The sequence below is a fragment of the Trichomycterus rosablanca genome, chromosome 1 (assembly GCF_030014385.1).
Source record: "Trichomycterus rosablanca isolate fTriRos1 chromosome 1, fTriRos1.hap1, whole genome shotgun sequence".
Classification (NCBI taxonomy): Eukaryota; Metazoa; Chordata; class Actinopteri; order Siluriformes; family Trichomycteridae; genus Trichomycterus; species Trichomycterus rosablanca.
In genome coordinates, this window is record NC_085988.1 from 25,535,257 (window position 1) to 25,556,813 (window position 21,557).

The 21,557-nt window shown below is 38.6% G+C and overlaps 1 protein-coding gene across 3 annotated transcripts; it reads left to right on the forward strand.

Annotated features, from left to right (window-relative positions):
* Positions 1-835: 835 nt before the first annotated feature.
* Positions 836-20,108, forward strand: pmt (phosphoethanolamine methyltransferase). 3 transcript variants are annotated; one of them, XM_062990867.1, is made up of 12 exons: positions 836-956; positions 3,568-3,739; positions 5,381-5,536; positions 5,938-6,074; positions 6,763-6,911; positions 8,915-9,109; positions 10,732-10,821; positions 11,739-11,828; positions 12,171-12,293; positions 13,058-13,189; positions 19,582-19,698; positions 19,822-20,108. In XM_062990867.1, the coding sequence occupies exons 1-12, from the start codon at positions 947-949 to the stop codon at positions 19,930-19,932; spliced, it is 1,482 nt and encodes a 493-aa protein (XP_062846937.1). In that variant the 5' UTR covers positions 836-946; the 3' UTR covers positions 19,933-20,108. The 3 variants fall into 3 exon arrangements, with proteins under 3 accessions (XP_062846937.1, XP_062846946.1, XP_062846928.1); XM_062990858.1 differs by lacking the exon at positions 836-956 and adding an exon at positions 3,084-3,138; XM_062990876.1 differs by lacking the exons at positions 836-956; positions 19,582-19,698; positions 19,822-20,108 and adding exons at positions 2,966-3,138; positions 16,956-17,018.
* The last annotated feature ends 1,449 nt before the right edge of the window (positions 20,109-21,557 follow it).

Genomic DNA, 21,557 nt, shown 5'->3' on the forward strand with positions numbered 1-21,557 from the left:
ACACACACATTCACCTATAGGGTAATTCAGTGTCTCCAATTAACCTGACTACATGTTTTTGGACTGTGGGAGGAAACCGGAGATCCCGGAGAAAACCCACGCGGACACGGGGAGAACATGCAAACTCCGCACAGAAAGGACCCGGACCGCCCCACCTGGGGATCGAACTCAGGACCTTCTTGCTGTGAGGTGACAGTGCTACCCACCGTGCCGCCCTCTCCTAAAACATGTTAGTGAGATAATTGTAAAACAGGTCATACTGATTATTGAAACTGAACAAATCAATAAAACTGAATTTTATTCTCTGTCCAATATACTTATCATGTGATCATATAATTTCAACATTCTTGTTTCATTGTGTTCTCCAGAAATGTGTCCCTTATTCACAATAAAATAAACAATGAAATATTAAACAGTGCAGCTTGAATGAAGTAGCTGAGTGGATGGCTTGGAGAACAAATGATTTTGTTTCAGGCTCTACGAATACATGTTTTATTCAGTAATGAGTCAGTACTGCCACAATGCCGCGTTCAAAAAAATCTAAAATACAGTTCAGTGTTTTCTGTTGTACTGTATTTTCCTCGTTAGCTTTATTGTTTCTCACTGATCAGAGTTTGGTTTAATGCTCGGCACAATCACCAGTTCAACTGGAGTGTAAGGTTAGTGGGTTATCCAGGTCCGTCAGGTCACAAACATCGGATGTTCTATACCCTGATTAATATTTATGTGAGAGTCTCTCCCCACCCAACACATTCCTGTGTGTTCACCAACAGACCTGACCGGGACAGTCACACACCAGTATTTAAAAGCGGGGCCAACTGAACAACTTTCAGTCTGACCGCTTGACTAACGGAATATATACTTACTTCAATACTGTCCGTATTATCTAATAGTTTGGTTTAAGGGCTTGCTATATTACCGTAGTTTTCACGCTTTATCACCGAGAATGGACAAAGGTAAGAGCGCAATGTGGCAGTGTAAGATCATTTTGCTTATAGCGATCGGACGTATTTGGTTTGTGCTAGTGGTGGGCGGATCGATCCAAATATCGATATTATCGATACCAACGTTAGTATTAGTATCGGATCGATACTTTAGTTTGACTTTTTCTACATTCAGCAGCACATTTCTTCCGTTTCGTCAGAAAATACAGCCCACGTGTGTACAGACGAGACACCGCTCCTCTCACATCTTACATGCACAGCTTACTCCTCCCCTAACATGACTATCAATGTTACATGCACAGCTTACTCCTCCCCTCCTGCTCTGCTGTGTTTATTGTGGTACCGTTATGTTGTTAAAATCAGACAGACATCGGTACATTGGTAGGCATTGGAAGATTGTAAGTTTTTGAATACTTTACTTTGCAGATACAGAAATAGAGTCAATTTTATGGAAATAATAGTGTAAACTATACGTACGTAAAGTACGGACGCACCTTACGCACTTTGCGCAAATGAATCGGAGCATGCGTAGTGCGGCTCTTATTCCGTGTGTTTTGGTGAGAGAGCTCTTTTCTGTTGACTTTGTGCTTATGAATGTAAACAGAATAGCATCGATTTTTTATTTTAAATTAACAAGGAAACATTTATTCGGTCACTATTAAAAATTGACAAATGTATTCACCCAGCAAACACAACTATGTGGTATGAGTTAGCTGCTTTGTGGTGATACGCCATGAAAGTAACGTTGTGAGAAAGTAAAGCACCAGAAACAAGAAATCGGACCGCTTTAAATGACTACATTTATTTACAACCCCACTGAGAGCAGCTACTTACAAAACATGTATTACAATAATACACTTAAAGGCCATGAAAATTATTTAGATTTAGCAATTTGATTATGCATCTACCTTAATTATTAAAAAGTATCGGTATCGGCGATACTGACCCTGTATTTACTTGGTATCGGATCGATACCAAATTTTGCAGTATCGCACACCTAGTTTGTGCCTGGTACAGTTTGCGCATGCGCACAGCACCTGCTCCCACGTCTGCATAATGGTTGACAGCTGTGCTTGTTTTGAATGGTTTAGCATGATTCATCTGGACTGTTGAAGCTACTGTGTGTAACAATGAAGTGTAATGTGTTTAACAAAGCATCATGTACTTGTGTGTGCATGTGTGTTTGATGGGGGGGGGGGGGGGGTTTCCTAAAATTCTAAAACATTACTGCTGTATCAACAACTGATGGGAACACTGGCAGATCTTAACATATCACAAAACTAGTGAGTGAAATATGTTTATTTATAATTTTTACATTCGTATATGAAAAGGGGGCATTTTGAGCATATCTGAATACAGGGGGACGTGTCCTCGATTTAACTCTTGCCTTCAGTCATTGTCTTTGAGGTGTCTTTTAGGGTGAACTTTGGACACTTTCTCTTACCTCACAAAACATTCAAGTAGGTGAACTGGCTTCTCTACATTTCTCATAATATTAATTGAGTGAATGTGTCAGTGTGTCATGGACCTTGTCCAGGGTATATTTATGCCTTGCCCAGTGTTTCCGGGTGGCACTAGACCCATCATTAACTTGACCAGTATGAACTGATTACACTAAAACTTTAAAGATTTATTGTATCTGTTTTTAAAATAACTTTATGTTCTTTAAATATCACACGTTAATCTGTTGATAATGTCAGTTTTTTAATTATGGGGTTATTTTGCATTGGCACTTCTTATATAGTAATTAGTATAGCCTAAAAACATTAAAAATATCTTAGTAACTGTTCTCTGGTTTAGGAACATATTTTTGCCATTATTCTTGGGCCATAAACTCTTTAATTTTGTTATATAATTTATCAAGGTATAACACAATGATATAAATTAATCAGTTTGTAAATCAAATGTATAGGTTGTTTTGATCGATCAGAAACAGTTAAGTGCACTTTTTAAAAGTAGATTGTTTTTTTTATTTATATAAAGGAATCTGGGGCGGCTCGGTGGGTAGCACTGTCACCTCACAGCAAGAAGGTCCTGGGTTCGATCCCCAAGCGGGGCGGTCTGGGGGTCCTTTCTGTGCAGAGTTTGCTTGTTCTCCCCGTGTCTGCGTGGGTGTCCTCCGGGAGCTCCGGTTTCCTCCCACAGTCCAAAAACATGCAGTCAGGTTATTTCGAGACACTGAATTGCCCTATAGGTGAATGGGTGTGTGTGTGTGTGTGTGTGTGTGTCTGCCCTGTAATGGACTGGCGCCCCGTCCAAGGTGTTACTGTGTGCCTTGCGCCCATTGACCCCCCACAACTCTAATTGAATAAACGGTTTAGAAAGTGAGTGAGTGAGGAATCTGAATGAATTAAAGACAGACTGGTTTTTACTGGATGGATAGTAGCACCAGTCCATTAATTAATGTATTGATGCCATATCTTTAACTACTTTATCCAAGGGAATCACAGGATCATATATTAATATCCTGAAATGTTAGCAAATTTATTTTCCATCAAATGAATACGGTTGATATAAAGGACAACTCTGTTTTAAAAAATCATGATTTAGTAAGACCAATCTTTGAGTTTTAAAGCTGTCTCAATAAAACCTGATGTTTTAACATGTGTCTCTACTTGGAAAGTGCGTACCAACATGACTGAGTTCTGGAAGGAGCATTCACAGCATGCAACTGTAGAGGAGATGATGTTGGACTCAAACGCCCAGCAGCTTACCCAGCATGAGCTTCCTGAGATCCTGGAGCTACTGCCCAGCTTGGATGGCATTGATGTACTGGAACTAGGAGCTGGTATTGGGTTAGTGATCTTCTTACAAACAGTTTTACTGTTTTACTATTAATAATTTGGCTTAAATTTTCAGATAAATGTGGATTTTTATTATTTTTACTTACATTGTTAATTTTGGGATTGCAGTGGGTCATGGGCAAATTTCCCCCTGACGTGAACCTACATGAACACATACAAAACTCATTACAGACTAATCCAAAAGCAAGGATCAAACCCAGGATCCCAGAGGTTCTTCTGAGGATGAGTTCGATTCTTGCCTCATGTAACTGTTTTCTATGTATGTGTGAGCAGAAGTCACAAAGGTGAAGGACTTCAAGTACTTAGGGTCGACTGTCCAGGAAAATGGGGAGTGTGGTAAAGAGGTCAAGAAGAGAGTCCAGGCAGGATGGAGTGGATGGAGAAAAGTTTCAGGAGTGATTTGTGACAAAAGGGTGACAGCAAAGGTCAAAGGAAAAGTTTACAAGACAGTGGTGAGACCAGCTATGTTGTATGGTTTGGAGACAGTGGCATTGACAAAAAGACAGGAGAAAAAACTGGAAGTGGCAGAACTGAAGATGTTGAGGTTCTCCTTGGGAGTGACAAGGATGGATAAGGTTAGGAATGAGATAATCAGAGGTACAGCACAGGTTAAACAACTAGGAGATAAAGTTAGAGAGGCCAGACTGAGATGGTTTGGACATGTCCAGAGGAGGGACAGCGGGTATATTGGTAGAAGGATGTTAGAAATGCAGCTGCCAGGAAAAAGACAAAGAGGAAAGCCAAAGAGGAGATATATGGATGCAGTTAGAGAGGACATGGAAGTAGTTGGGGTGAGGACAGAGGACGCAGTGGACAGAGTGAGATGGAGGAGGATGACTCGCTGTGGCGACCCCTGAAGAGGGAAAAGCTGAAAGAAGAAGAAGAATATACTGCAGTTTAAAATGAATAAATGCTTATCATTTGCTTTATGTTTACATCATCTTGTTTAGAAGGATCACAGCAAACCTACAAAAAATACTAATTTATTACACGTCAGGCTTTTCAGACTTTGCCTTATCTCTACACAAATATTTAAATAGCAGATCTGAGTGAGTCGCAAATTTGGTTGTATATTAACATCTTCTGGCGCTCTCTAATTATGGGTGAAAGTTAAGACAAACTTAATGTAGTGGAGTGTTGTGGTAGCATGCTACAAAGCTGAAGTAGGTCTTTCAGTTCTTCAGAAACAGAATTTATAGACACAGAGCTTGTATGAATGTATGTATGTATGAGTATGTGTGTATTTAATATGTCGGTGGGAAATCCTAACCACTAACTACTTACACAAAGTACAACATTGCTGGTCAGTTTATATGTATTTACTGTAAATAGTTTTCATTTCATTCCGTTTACTTTCAGACATAGTCAATCACGTCTGTGTAGACGTCCAGCCGGCCAGAAGCACAGCTGAGACTCAAACTTGGATCTCAGCAGTGTTGGGTTTACGTAATAAACAGATAGGCCACTTGAGCATCCCTATATATTTTTGTATATACAAACATAACTCAAATTGACATTGACAATGACATTGAACACAAATGTAATAATAATAATGGTGATGCCAGAGATCAATTATATAAATCAAACTGTTCTGATAGTGCCAAGCTGAAACTTGCTCTTTGATCTTTCTAGACGATACACAAGTCATCTCGTTGGCAAGGCTCATTATGTGCTGGCCGTGGATTTCATGGAAAACTTTGTGGAAAAGAACAGAAAAGATAACAGCCATCTTGGCAATGCTGAATTTATTCAAGCTGACATCACACAATTGGAGCTTCAGGAAAACAGGTGGGGAGAGATGTAGAAAGGCATTTTTGTTTTCACATTTATTTTTTACGTGAATGAATAACTTTACAAGCTAACAGCACAGGTGTAGGATAAAGACAACACATAAGGATGAAATGTTTTACACAATGTAGACAATGTACGAAAAACTAAAGAGGGGGAAAAATATTGTATTATTTATTAGCTTGAATTAGTTTTGGCATTGATCCAATAAAGGTTTTGCATGTTTTTTTGCATACCTAGTCTGTGTGTGGGTTTTTAAGTGTTTTATTTTCTCCTATTTTCCATATATATAGGTATATTAGTCATTCTCAAACCTTTTTAAATAAGGAAAACACATGTAAGGGATATCTAAATAAATGAGCTGATTTTTTTATTTTGATTTTCTGGTTTTTCTTTCTCAGTTTTGACCTGATCTTTTCTAATTGGCTGTTCATGTATCTGAGTGAAAAGGAACTGCATGCACTGGGAAAAAAGATGCTGTCCTGGCTTCGTCCCGGGGGCTACCTCTTCTTCAGGGAATCCTGTTTTCATCAATCAGGTTAATTGATAATGTCTGGGGTTTTTTTTGTCACATTCTAGGGATATTTGTGTTTGTCTGTTTGTTTTATTGTTGTGTAACAAGTTATTTGGTATGTTGACAATTTTTTATATGAACTATATGAACTATATATGTATCATTGGTGTCATTGGCAGTTTGGCTCATTTTCGCCCAAGCTTTAACTTCCTGGCTGATGTCTTGAGATGTTGCTGCAACATCTCCTCCTAATGTAATTCATTTTGTGAAATACACCAGTCCCTCCTGCAGCAAATCACCCCCACAACATGATGCTGCCATCCCTGTGGTTTACCATTGGGATGGTTTTCTTTGGCTTGCAAGGCTCCCCCTTTTTCCACCATACATAACAATGGTCAAACAGTTCCATTTTTGTTTCATCAGACCAGAGGACATTTCTCCAAAAAGTAAGATCTTTGTCCCCATGTGCAGCTGCATATAGCAGACCTTTGGTTATACTGTTTTGTAGAAACAAATTCCACTTGTTGTTGGCGAACTAGTCATGGACCAGACCGACAGTTGAGCAAAATGGAATTGTGCTTAGAGTTTAGCAGTTTGGAGTCATGTTGTTGATATACAGTACAAGGTTCAGGTTTTAAAAATTTTAGGCATAGTTCCATTTTTGTTTAAAATAAAAAAATATATATCACATGACTGCTTTTGTCTTCCACAGGAGACTGTAAGAGAGATTTTAACCCCACCCACTACAGAACTCCTGCTAATTATAACCACCTGATGACATCATTGAGATGGGAGGAATCAGGAGACAAGTTGTATGGGTTTTATATAGTGCTGAGCAGAACAGTACAGATTTATGTCAAGGTAAAATAAAAAAAAGAAATATATACAGTGTATCACAAAAGTGAGTACACCCCTCACATTTCTGCAGATATTTAAGTATATCTTTTCATGGGACAACACTGACAAAATGACACTTTGACACAATGAAAAGTAGTCTGTGTGCAGCTTATATAACAGTGTAAATTTATTCTTCCCTCAAAATAACTCAAAATACAGCCATTAATGTCTAAACCACCGGCAACAAAAGTGAGTACACCCCTAAGAGACTACACCCCTAAATGTCCAAATTGAGCACTGCTTGTCATTTTCCCTCCAAAATGTCATGTGATTTGTTAGTGTTACTAGGTCTCAGGTGTGCATAGGGAGCAGGTGTGTTCAATTTAGTAGTACAGCTCTCACACTCTCTCATACTGGTCACTGAAAGTTCCAACATGGCACCTCATGGCAAAGAACTCTCTGAGGATCTTAAAAGACGAATTGTTGCGCTACATGAAGATGGCCAAGGCTACAAGAAGATTGCCAACACCCTGAAACTGAGCTGCAGCACAGTGGCCAAGATCATCCAGCGTTTTAAAAGAGCAGGGTCCACTCAGAACAGACCTCGCGTTGGTCGTCCAAAGAAGCTGAGTGCACGTGCTCAGCGTCACATCCAACTGCTGTCTTTGAAAGATAGGCGCAGGAGTGCTGTCAGCATTGCTGCAGAGATTGAAAAGGTGGGGGGTCAGCCTGTCAGTGCTCAGACCATACGCCGCACACTACATCAAATTGGTCTGCATGGCTGTCACCCCAGAAGGAAGCCTCTTCTGAAGTCTCTACACAAGAAAGCCCGCAAACAGTTTGCTGAAGACATGTCAACAAAGGACATGGATTACTGGAACCATGTCCTATGGTCTGATGAGACCAAGATTAATTTGTTTGGTTCAGATGGTCTCAAGCATGTGTGGCGGCAATCAGGTGAGGAGTACAAAGATAAGTGTGTCATGCCTACAGTCAAGCATGGTGGTGGGAATGCCATGGTCTGGGGCTGCATGAGTGCAGCAGGTGTTGGGGAGTGACATTTCATTGAGGGACACATGAACTCCAATATGTACTGTGAAATACTGAAGCAGAGCATGATCCCCTCCCTCCGGAAACTGGGTCGCAGGGCAGTGTTCCAGCATGATAATGACCCCAAACACACCTCTAAGACGACCACTGCTTTATTGAAGAGGCTGAAGGTAAAGGTGATGGACTGGCCAAGCATGTCTCCAGACCTAAACCCAATAGAACATCTTTGGGGCATCCTCAAGCGGAAGGTGGAGGAGCGCAAAGTCTCGAATATCCGCCAGCTCCGTGATGTCGTCATGGAGGAGTGGAAAAGCCTTCCAGTGGCAACCTGTGAAGCTCTGGTAAACGCCATGCCCAGGAGAGTTAAGGCAGTTCTGGGAAATAATGGTGGCCACACAAAATATTGACACTTCAGGAACTTTCACTAAGGGGTGTACTCACTTTTGTTGCCGGTGGTTTAGACAATAATGGTTGTATATTGAGTTATTTTGAGGGAAGAATAAATTTACACTGTTATATAAGCTGCACACAGACTACTTTTCATTGTGTCAAAGTGTCATTTTGTCAGTGTTGTCCCATGAAAAGATATACTTAAATATCTGCAGAAATGTGAGGGGTGTACTCACTTTTGTGATACACTGTATATATACAGTTTTTTTTATTGGAAAAACATAAAATTAGGTGAACATCATAAGAAATGTTAAAACAATTGCAGCTCTACGTATATCTGTAAATACAAACATTACTTAAATAAGGGCATAATGATAATATCTGATTTTGTTCTGTCATGTCCTGCTACCTTTGGTCTCTTATAGTGGTAAAGTGGGACCAGCTGCCTAATGATTGTGTTGATTTGGCATTTACATACTTTGGACAGTGTTGTGTATGACTGACATGCGTGCATTATAATTACAATATCATCACATTAAAACCTGATGGAGACTGATTTAAGAACTAGGTCAATTTCTCTCTATCAGATGAAGAAGAACCAAAACCAGGTGTGTTGGTTAATGCAAAAGGTTAGTCGGAACGAGGTCCAGCAGCATCAAGGTGGCTTCAATACCTTTCAGCAGTTTCTGGACAATCAGCAATACACACGGCAGGGCATTCTGCGCTATGAGATGATGTTTGGCGCTGGTTATGTCAGCACCGGAGGGCCCAGCACTACCAGGGCAAGTATGTGGTCCAGATTAGGAAGAGGTTACAGAATTAGGGTAAAGAAAGCCAGAACGGCTATAAATGATGGCTTGTCCATTTGCAATGTACTGTAGTTTCCAGTTGGGGGCAGAATTGCTCTTTATTATTAATACTGTTTAAAGATTTTGTTTAAAAAACGTTCAAGCGTTCTAAAAATGGTATACTTATGAACACATTTACATTAAGACAATTAGTAGATGCTCTGACCCAGGATAACTTTTCAAAAAAAAAAATAGTATAAGATGACGTTTACATTTAGACATTTAGTAGATGCTCTGATCCAGGATCACTTTTCAAAAAGTTCAAGACAGCTAATGGTGCATTCTGTGTAGGTCTTTCTCATAGCAAATGTTGACATATGAAATGTCAATCCTGGTGTATAATTTTTTATTTATCTCTTAAAACCATACAGAAGGTGGGCTGGTTTTGGATAAAGAAAACTTCACCACTTTAAAACAAACTCAAAAAGTATTGATTTCAGTTTCTTTATCATTTGGACAGAATTTATTTTTGTCTGACGATCACATATTTTAAACTCCATTCCTTCCAAAAGAATACTTTGATTCTCACACTCTCCAGTGACTCTTACATTCCTTCATCCTTTTACTCCACTGGTTCCTGTTCATCAAAAAATATTTAAAAAATTGAGTTACCTCATTAGACATCTCATCTCATCATCTCATTAGTGTGAATCAAATGGTCAGAAAACAACTGAACTGAGTACACAACTTTACACTTTACATTTGGAGGTTTTCCAAATGTCCCTGGTTTTGTTACATGTGGATCATCAGCCAACTGCCCACTGTTTCTCACAGTACTCAATTACCCTTACATTTTTACAATATATTTTACACATACCAAGAAATAATGGGCCATGTATATTGTTAGTATATATGATTCACATTATTCCATTTACCACTGTTTTTACACTGATCATAATTTCTTTAAAACTGTATTGAGACATGTTACACATGTATACACTGGTTATACTGATCTACAGAAAATTAAAGTAGGTTATACCGATTTGTAGTAAATTAAATTAGGCCAAAATATAGTAAGCACTTGATTATACTGATTCATTGAAAAAAAATCCACACTGGCCACTCTGAATGTCCACTAGGTGTGAATGTGTGAGTGAGCTTTTCCTGCCTTGCACTGAGCGATGCCAGACCCACTGCAACCCTGACCAGGATGAATGATTAATAAAAAAAAAATAGCCATGGCCAACAGTAGCTTAGCTGCTGAGGCACTGAGTTAGTAATCAGAGGTTTGCTGTTTTAAGCCTCACTGCCACCAAGTTGTCACTGTTGGGCCCCTGAGCAAGGACCTTAAACCTTAATTGCTGAAACTGTATTCAGTTACAATTATAAGTTACTTTGGATTAAAGCATCTGCTAAATGCAATGAATGTATGTGTTCTAAATATAAAAAGTATTAGGAATAGTGTACAATTTATTGAGTAGATTTAATAAAGGTTCTGAAAGTTATACAATATGATTTTTTGCTTTTATTCACATAGAAATAAGTGTACTGCATTGCTGCTTTAGGAGTATATTTTGTCCTTTTTAGTAATGGAGTTTTTTTCTTGAATCTTTAAGGAGTTTGTTGACCTGCTAAATCTGAGACCTGGACAAGAAGTTCTTGACGTGGGCTGTGGAATAGGAGGAGGAGATTTTTACATGGCCAAGGTGAGCCACATGTGCCAACAATAAACAAGCAGATTGTTACATTATAAGCGTGATTAGCCGTAGATGCTCTTTTTCTTGCGTCATTCTGGCACTTTGAAGTGTTTGTGTATTTATTGTCCACCTGCACTTTGGGTGTCAGATTAGGACAACATTCAGGGTATCTTTCAGGGCACTGAACCAGATAGTGGACACCTCTTCAAATGAAACTGTTTAGGTGTTTCTGCCACACACTTATTACTAACTAACATAAAAAACTATTACAAAAATAGTTGCATGTTATGCTTTAACTAAGTTTGGGGAAGGCCCTTTCCTGCCCCAGCATGACAGTGCTCCTGTGCATGAAGCAAGGCCTATTAAGACATGGTTTGACAGGTTTAGTGTAGCGAAACTGTTGTTGTCTGCTCCAGTTGTCTGCACTGAGCCTTGACCTCTACTCTAGTGAATACATTTGGTATGAATTGGAAGATTAATTCTAAACTAAGGCCTTCTCATCTAACATATGTGCCTGACCTCAGAAATGTTGTATTGACTAAATAGACACAATTTCCTGCAATGTTCCAAAATGACATGTTTCAAAATATTGTAAAAAGCCTTTCCAGAATAGTGGAGGCTGCTATAGCATGAAGAGGGGGCAACTTCATTTTAGCGGACATGGTTTGGAATGGTCAGCTGTTTACATATTTGTGTGAAAAGTGAAGTGAAAATAAAGGCAATTCTTATCCTTTTATTTAATGATGTGCCAAAATTGCTAAGCAATTAAATATGAAAAACTAAATTCATTTTAAAAGGCAGTAAAACGGTGTCTTAAAACTTTTCTGGACTTAAATAAGACAAGTAAATCCTAGAGCAAAGATTTGACCCTTTGCACTATTATGGAGCATAATATTAAGCATAATAGCTTTTTGTTTCATTGACAGAACTTTGGGGTGGAGGTTTTGGGAATGGACCTTTCATCAAACATGGTGGAGATTGCTATGGAGAGGGCAGTAGAGGAGAAACTGCCATCTGTGAGTGACACACTTTTGTTCAATGAAAACATGTTCTCAAAATACTGTATTATTTTGAGACCATTGATGATTTTGTCTGTAGACCCTGCCGAAAGAAAAATTTCTTGCCTTGTACAAAACGTTTTGTGTCCTGTATAGAGGAACAGCAGACAATAATAGAATTTTGAAATCATTAGTAGTTGTAGTATTCTAATTCAGTTACAGTATGACAGTAAAAGTACAGTATACAGTATCTATTCCATATTTCGATGTTTAAGGCAGGCAGCTGGTCAAGCTTGTGCTATTAAGCTTGATCTTTCTGCAAGAAAGGCATACTTTCACTAACTGCCCGCTTTACTTTAGGTGCAGTTTGAAGTGTCAGATGCCACTAAGAGGACGTTTTCAGAGAGCTCGTTTGATGTGGTGTATAGCAGAGACACCATTCTGCACATCAGTGACAAGCTAAGACTCTTCAGAAAATTTAATGTGAGTTGGTTTGTGTATTTATAAAGGGGATCTTTAATTAGTTGAACTTATGTGAAACCAACCTTGCCTATTGGAAAGCTCTAACGTCATGAGTTTTAAAGTAAATTTATAAAATCCATTTTTGGATTTTATGTAGTTGCACAAAATAAGATAGTATATGCTACATAGAAAGGTATATGCTGTATAGATAGTATATTCTGTTTGTGCATGGTTATAATTCTTTTATGAGGGAATGACAGTAAACCAGTAAAAATTATTACATAGCCTGCAGGAGTTTAGAAGTTGTCTATCTAAATGTATAATTGATTCGTAACTCTGGAGACCTCCAAAATCTTTTCAATAAAGGATCCTAACTTTTTATTACTAGTAACTATAAGACTGTACTGACCTTCCAGTGCACCCATAAAAACAATGTTTACAATGAGACTTAGAGACTAATGAGAAGTAGCACATTTTTGCATTGCATTCACACTTCATTGTGCTGTGGATTTAATTTTGAACAGACTTCATTTTTAGCCATTTACATTTAATTGCCTTGTACTTGTACTGAGCAATGACAAAGTTTAATCTATCTATGTATGAATTAAGTGTAGATTGATGGGAAAAAAATAGCAATTATATCCATTCAAAATCACAAGTCACAACTTAAATCTAAATACTCTAAATACTTTCTGAATTTACTATATGCACTGTACCTGTCTAAAGAAAAATAAATGACCACAGCAAACTATGTTTCTCATTCTGTTTATGTGTGTGTGATGTAGTCATGGTTAAAGCCTGGTGGTAAGGTGCTAATCACTGATTACTGCTGTGGAGAGAAACCATGGACTCCTGCCTTCCAGGAGTATGTTAGCCAAAGGGGCTACATCCTCTACACACCACAAAGATATGGCATGGTAAGTCACCACAACTCAAACTACAATTACACTACTATAGCAGTAAACTCATATAGATCACGACAACTGACCTAAGATTAGGTTTTGCTCTTTATATGCTAGACAATATGATGTTTTAAGACTATATAAAGACAGCAAACCTATTTAAAATACCAGCCACCCTACTACATTTCACAAGCATCAATTAGAAAACAGCATAGGTTAAGACAAATAATATTTGAGCCACCAATCATTTATGTATTTGATAAAATTACTTATAATAATTAACTTACAGCCTTTACACCTGAGCCTGGATTGGTGCTCTGGTGGCACAGTGGTAAATGTACGTTAGCCCACTCCCACTGAGATCCAGGGTTCAAACCTCAACTGTGCTGTTGACCCGACGTTACCTGCATGGACATGATTGGCTAATGTCCAAGGTAGGGATGGCAGAAACAACCTAGCCATTTGGGAGGAGCTCTTCTGAGTGCACTCTTAGTGCCAGTCTCAAGCTGGAGAGTTGCGTGTGCAAGGACATTTCGCATTAAACTGTCCCAAGTCTGGTATGAGGACCAGATTCACTTGGGTGACCCCTAAATAGGGAAGCAGCTGAAAACAACATCACGTGTGCCTGTGGGTATAGGAAATTGTGTAAAAAAAAAATTCTATTTTATTTATGCATTTTCTCCCATTATCTCTCAATTTAGCATAGTCAATTTGTCTTCCACTGCTGGGAGATCGCTGATTGCAGTCGAGGTGGGTATATTGCTGCTCACGCCTCCTCCGACCTGCGTGCAGCCCTTAGCGGAACCCTTTTTCACCCATGCGTTCTGCTAATCAGGGTCCTTACACAGCGTTTGAAGACCCCACCCACATAGTCTGGTCATCCCACCCTAGCAGAAACGTGTCTGCTGCAGGCACTGGCAATTATGCCTGCTAGATGGCGCCCAGCCGACCGGTGGCAACCTAGGAGTTCAGAATCTCTGCGCTGGTGTGCTAGCGGAATATCTCGCAATTGTGTCAATTGTTTATGCAAAATTTGCTTTGGAGAACTTTTAAGAATGACCTACAGTTTGAATCTAATACAACTACATTGGGAGGAAAATTGAAAGAAATGAAGAAGAAAGAATGAAGGAGGAAGAATGACCTACCCAGTCAAGGTCCTGTACAGTATCTTAATACAAGGTCACAGTATCTTAATACAGCTCAGGACTTTGACTAAGCCACACCAGATGTTTCCTTTGAGCCATTCAAATGTAGACTTAAGCCTTATATTACAATAGGATGATTAGACACTTTCCTGCCAAAATAAACCTATACATTTCGGCAGGTAACACAGTAAATAATGAAGCAAAGCATTCATATGCCATTACATTAGCACCACCATGTTTGACTGTTGGTGTGATGTTTTTTTCTGATGTAATTAGTTTTGTGTCTTCCAAAAAGTTGTACCCTAAACTTATAAGCCCACAAAACCCTATACCTAAAGGCTAGGGTTATCAAGGTGTTTTTACGACAATATAAGCCTTAATGTTTATTTTGGTTACAAGTTTTTTTCACCTTAAACTCTGAACATCCAACCATATGGCTGCCTCCTAAAACACCTGAACTTTACGGCCAAATGTATGTGGGTACCCCTTCTAAATACTTAGGTCAGGTACACTGCTTACATGTGTATACAAAATAATAAATTAAATCAATTTAATGTTAGCTTTTAACTTTGTGGCATACCAGGGAACAGGCATTTGCTGTTCCAGCATGTCTGTGCACTGTACACAAAGCAAGGTTCATTAAGACATGTTTTGACAAGCTTAGTATGAATAATCTCAACCTCACTGAAAAGCTTTAGGGTTCATTGTAAACTGATTGGAAACCAGACCTTCTAACCCAATATCAGTGCCTGATTTCACAAATGCTCCTTTCATTGAAGATACTCTCTAATATCTTGAGAAAAGCCTTTCCAATGTAATATTATTGACCATTATTTTAAAACAGGCTGTCCGTTTGTATTAGGGTGGTGCATCAGACTAATATGTTAGCTCGACACTGTAAATAACTTTTCACATTAACCAATCAAAAGTGTAGAAACTAGACCATTCATTGAACTGCCCTTTGGCTACACCACTGTTTAAAAGTAACCAAGAACAAGATTTAAATAGTCATTCTGCAGCTTCAAAAGCTTTTAGTTTTGCATATATAAAAATATCTGCCTCTGGATGCCCTTTGTTAGAAATAATACAAATAATTTACCTCCTCGATGTGTTGTAATGGGTTTAAATATCTAAGAAGCTAAATCTCAGAATCAGAATCAGGCTTTATTGGCCAAGTATGCTCACACATACAAGAAATTTTACTTTGGTGACAGAAGCTCGCAGTGCATCTCACACAACTCACTCTCTCACACACACACATTCACACATTCATACCTGTGAACATTTGCATGTGCAATACACGTTGTGGGTTAAAGGGTGCCAATATATAAATAAATAAATAATTTGCAAATGTACAGTTGTGTGCATTCAGTACACATTCTACAGTAAAATCTAGCACAGTGCTCAGTATTAAATGAATTTCCTGTAATGATAAGGTTATATTTAGACAGTGATGTGGCTTAGAAATAAGCTAAAAAAAAAAAAGATTTTGGATGTGTTTAAATTTAACGGAAAACAGATAAATATCAAATATGAGGGAGGAAGTGATTGCACAATTTATCTAAATATCAGAGATATGTTAATAACATGCTTTTAAAATTGCTTAATTTTTATGAACACAATAATATTTTATGTTCTAGAATGTGTTATCTCTGAAACAGGTGAAGTCAGCAACAGACTGACCTTTTAATATTGGCTAGTGTCACTACCAGAGAGTGAATGACTCCGACCCACAAAGTAGAGTTAGTTACGCTTTCTTAAAGTGGCCATGGTACAACCTAGGATCAAACATGTGATCTGAAAAATCGCCTTATTGTCTGAAAAAAAAAATGCCTTAGAAACCAGAACCTGTGTATTTTCAGTGTCTAGAGGAGTATAGACTGTAAAAAAAGACAATGTGTAACATGGTGACAGTCATTCAGGAGCTGCTTCCTGTTAGGAGTCATGTCCCTCTGCATGACCTATTTTGGCTAACAGTTGGGGCAGGAGGCTCAGTTGCGTGTGATCTGTCAATCTCTTTTGACGGTGAATGTGCTACAGGTGGAAGTTCCTTTATATATTGTGGCTTCTCCCTTTTATTTTCACCAACTCCTTTGTTTGCACACTTGAAACTGTGTATTTAAACAAGGCCTAAAAAGCATGTTTAATTAGTACACTACAAAATGTTATAGTGTGCAATATATAGCAAATAACAGGTTGATAGAATCAAGGTAAATAAATGCTAAATGAATTGGCAGCCACTACCAGAAAAATATGAACTACGAGATTTACATTGAAGCCAAGTGGTGCGTTGTTACACATAACAAAGGATGCACAAATCACCTTAGTGCTTCAAAATGCCTCTCAGAAACTAAATTAAATTGTAAGTTGAATTCTGAAATATTAATATTTATTTCTGTTTTTAAACAGCGGCTGGTTTAAAAATAAATATGTGAATAGTTGTGCTTCTTTATAGTGCAGTTTACAGCCAAGGACATTTTACCAAAAACATAATCAGAAATTATTGCTGGACCAGGCTCTGTGACACTATATTGGTTATAAACGTAATATTAAGAGATGCTTTGTATAATGTATAAAAATGATCTTACAGCATGATATTTCTGCTGTTCACTCCTATATATATTTGTGTCTTTTAGTTCTTGGAAGAAGCAGGTTTTACTAATGTAAAAGCAGAAGTTCAGTAAGGCACCAAACGTCCAGTTTAGAAAACATGTATCAGGTTAGGGCTAAAATGCTAAGTCATTGCTAAATTGCCTGTGATTTAACTTGGATTTTACACTAACTGTTCCCCCAGGCTCAAGGGTGAACAGTTAATGTAAAGTGAAAGGATGCATTCTCAAGCATATAGTAATGTAGCATGTAATAATATTGAATACATTCTCTAGCATATAGTAAGAAGACTATTGTGGTCAAAGATAATAAATATGTATATGCCAGATCTTAGAAGACGCGAAGCGGAGTGCCTAAAACTTCTTTCCCTGTGCTAAAATCATAACAGTAATGCACGGTCTCGAGTGGCTTATTGCTTTTATAAAACGGAGGTCAACATAAAATATAATAAATACAACAATGTTTAATTCATAAATGTATTTATTGTGTGTAAACTTACAATAAAGCATTCTTCCGCGATGCAAAATAGTTCGATTAACAGTGTTGCTAGGCAACATGAGGGCGAAAATAACATTAATTTTTTCTTTTCAGTGGCGTATTAATATGGAATGATGTGAGGTGGTCATAGGTGTGCGTTTATCGGGGATTTTACAACGGCTTCGAACGCGGCTCAGCCAATCAGATTTTAGGACCGGAACTATCCGTTTTATAATAGTCATTTTGCACTAGCCATAATTTACTGCATAATTCTATAATTGTCTGTATGATTCTTCTGTCACGAGGTTTCTACTGTACACGTTATATAAGTGGGTTAGTGTGTCATGAAGCTACAACAGTACTGAAATGAATTTCCTGTAATGATAAGGTTATATTTAGACAGTGATGTGGCTTAGAAATAAGCTAAAAAAAAAAAAGATTTTGGATGTGTTTAAATTTAACGGAAAACAGATAAATATCAAATATGAGGGAGGAAGTGATTATATATATTTATTTTATAAATATATATACAGTGTATCACAAAAGTGAGTACACCCCTCACATTTCTGCAAATATTTCATTATATCTTTTCATGGGACAACACTATAGACATGAAACTTGGATATAACTTAGAGTAGTCAGTGTACAGCTTGTATAGCAGTGTAGATTTACTGTCTTCTGAAAATAACTCAACACACAGCCATTAATGTCTAAATAGCTGGCAACATAAGTGAGTACACCCCACAGTGAACATGTCCAAATTGTGCCCAAATGTGTTGTTGTCCCTCCCTGGTGTCATGTGTCAAGGTCCCAGGTGTAAATGGGGAGCAGGGCTGTTAAATTTGGTGTTTTGGGTACAATTCTCTCATACTGGCCACTGGATATTCAACATGGCACCTCATGGCAAAGAACTCTCTGAGGATGTGAGAAATAGAATTGTTGCTCTCCACAAAGATGGCCTGGGCTATAAGAAGATTGCTAACACCCTGAAACTGAGCTACAGCATGGTGGCCAAGGTCATACAGCGGTTTTCCAGGACAGGTTCCACTCGGAACAGGCTTCGCCAGGGTCGACCAAAGAAGTTGAGTCCACGTGTTCGGCGTCATATCCAGAGGTTGGCTTTAAAAAATAGACACATGAGTGCTGCCAGCATTGCTGCAGAGGTTGAAGATGTGGGAGGTCAGCCTGTCAGTGCTCAGACCATACGCCGCACACTGCATCAACTCGGTCTGCATGGTCGTCATCCCAGAAGGAAGCTGACGCACAAGAAAGCCCGCAAACAGTTTGCTGAAGACAAGCAGTCCAAGAACATGGATTACTGGAATGCCCTGTGGTCTGACGAGACCAAGATAAACTTGTTTGGCTCAGATGGTGTCCAGCATGTGTGGCGGCGCCCTGGTGAGAAGTACCAAGACAACTGTATCTTGCCTACAGTCAAGCATGGTGGTGGTAGCATCATGGTCTTGGGCTGCATGAGTGTTGCTGGCACTGGGGAGCTGCGGTTCATTGAGGGAAACATGAATTCCAACATGTACTGTGACATTCTGAAACAGAGCATGATCCCCTCCCTTCGAAAACTGGGCCTCATGGCAGTTTTCCAACAGGATAACGACCCCAAACACAACCTCCAAGATGACAACTGCCTTGCTGAGGAAGCTGAAGGTAAAGGTGATGGACTAAACCCAATTGAGCACCTGTGGCGCATCCTCAAGTGGAAGGTGGAGGAGTTCAAGGTGTCTAACATCCACCAGCTCCGTGATGTCATCATGGAGGAGTGGAAGAGGATTCCAGTAGCAACCTGTGCAGCTCTGGTGAATTCCATGCCCAGGAGGGTTAAGGCAGTGCTGGATAATAATGGTGGTCACACAAAATATTGACACTTTGGGCACAATTTGGACATGTTCACTGTGGGGTGTACTCACTTATGTTGCCAGCCATTTAGACAATAATGGCTGTGTGTTGAGTTATTTTCAGAAGACAGTAAATCTACACTGCTATACAAGTTGTACACTGACTACTCTAAGTTATATCCAAGTTTTATTTCTATAGTGTTGTCCCATGAAAAGATATAATAAAATATTTGCAGAAATGTGAGGGGTGTACTCACTTTTGTGATACACTGTATATTTGTGTCTTTTATATATATTTGTGTCTATATATATTTGTGTCTTTTAGTTCTTGGAAGAAGCAGGTTTTACTAATGTAAAAGCAGAAGACAGAACAGCTCAGTTCATTAAAGTGATAAAAGATGAGCTTATAAGGGCTGAGAAGATTAAAAATGAATTTATACAGGTAAGCAAAACAAACACACAAATACAAATGCTGACTGTTAGTGTGAACTAATGTCCATGCTATATATAATGTCCATTATGTAATGTAATAAATGATTCATAACAATGCTTTACCTCCATGTAGGAGTTTTCCCAAGAGGACTATGATGCTATTGTAAATGGCTGGACGGAAAAGCTGCAGCGCTGTAAAACTGGAGATCAACGCTGGGGTCTGTTCTATGCCACCAAAGACTGAGAGAAAAAGAAAGAATGTGAATGAAGGGGACCTAAAAAAGAACGAAAAAAATATTATTTTTACAGTTACATGCAAGAGTTTTTACCTCCATGGTTGTGGGTGAAAGTATACAAACCACATTTCTAGAAATTTTGGGACACTTTCTAAAAATTCAATAAAAACAAAAAACTGTAAAATTGCTTGAACTTTTATTTAACTGATAAAATACAAAGAACACATTTAGTGTTTTCAATGACGAACTTAATTCTATTGTAGAAAATAATCCCTGCAACACACTGAAAAAGCTGGTTATATATATATACTGTATGTAAGTATTGAACGCATCAACATTTTTCTCAGTAAATATATTTCTGATGGGACTATTGACATGAAATTTTCACCAGATGTTGGTAACAACCCAAGTAATCCACACATATAAAGTAATCAAAACAAATAAGTCCAAAAATTAAGTTATGTGTAATAAAGTGAAATGACACAGGGAAAAAGTATTGAACACGCCTACTGAAATTTATTTAATATTTAGTAGAAAAGGCTTTGTTGGTAATGACAGCTTCAAGACGCCTTCTGTATGGAGAAACTAGTCGCATGCATTGTTCAGGTGTGATTTTGGCCCATTCTTCCACACAAACTGTCTTCAGATCATGACGGTTCCGGGGGCCTCTTCTATGAACTCTGATTTTCAGTTCTTTCCATAAATTTTCAATTAGATTTAAGTCAGGTGATGGACTGGGCCATTCTAGCAGCTTTATTTTCTTTCTCTGAAACCACTTGAGAGTTTCCTTGGCTGTGTGTTTGGGATCATTGTCTTGCTGAAATGTCCACCCTTGTTTCATCTTCAGCATCCTGGTAGATGGCAGCAGATTCTTATCAAGAATGTCTCGGTACATTTCTCCATTCATCCTTTCTTCAATTGCATGAAGTCTACCAGTACCATATGCTGAGAAACAGCCCCACACCATGATGTTCCCACCTCTAAACTTCACTGTTGGTATGGTGTTTTTGGGGTGATGTGCAGCGCCTTTTCTCCTCCAAATATGGTGTGTGCTATGACATCCAAAGAGTTCAATTTTGGTCTCATCTGACCAGACTATATTCTCGCAGTATTTTATAGGCCTGTCCAAATGCTGTGTAGCAAGCTTTAAACAAGCTTCAACATGGTTTTTCTTCAGTAATGGAGTCTTGCGTGGTGAGTGTGCATAAAGGCCATGGCAGTTGAGTGCATTACTTATACTTTTCTTTGAAACAACTGTACCTGCTAATTCCAGATCTTTCTGAAGCTCTCCGCGAGTGGTCCTTGGCTCTTGGACAACTCGTCTGATTATTCTTTTGACTCCTCTGTTAGAAAGCTTGCGAGGAGCACCTGGCCGTGGCCGGTTTATGGTGAAATGATGTTCTTTCCACTTCCGGATAATGGCCCCAACGGTGCTCACTGGAACATTCAGAAGTTTAGAAATACGTCTGTAACCAATACCATCAGTATGTTTTGCAACAATAAGGTTGCGAAGGTCTTGAGAGAGCTCTTTGCTTTTACCCATCATGAGATGCTTCTTGTGTGACACCTTGGTAATGAAAAACCTTTTTGTAGGCCATCAATTGGGACTATACCAGCTGATATTAATTTGCAC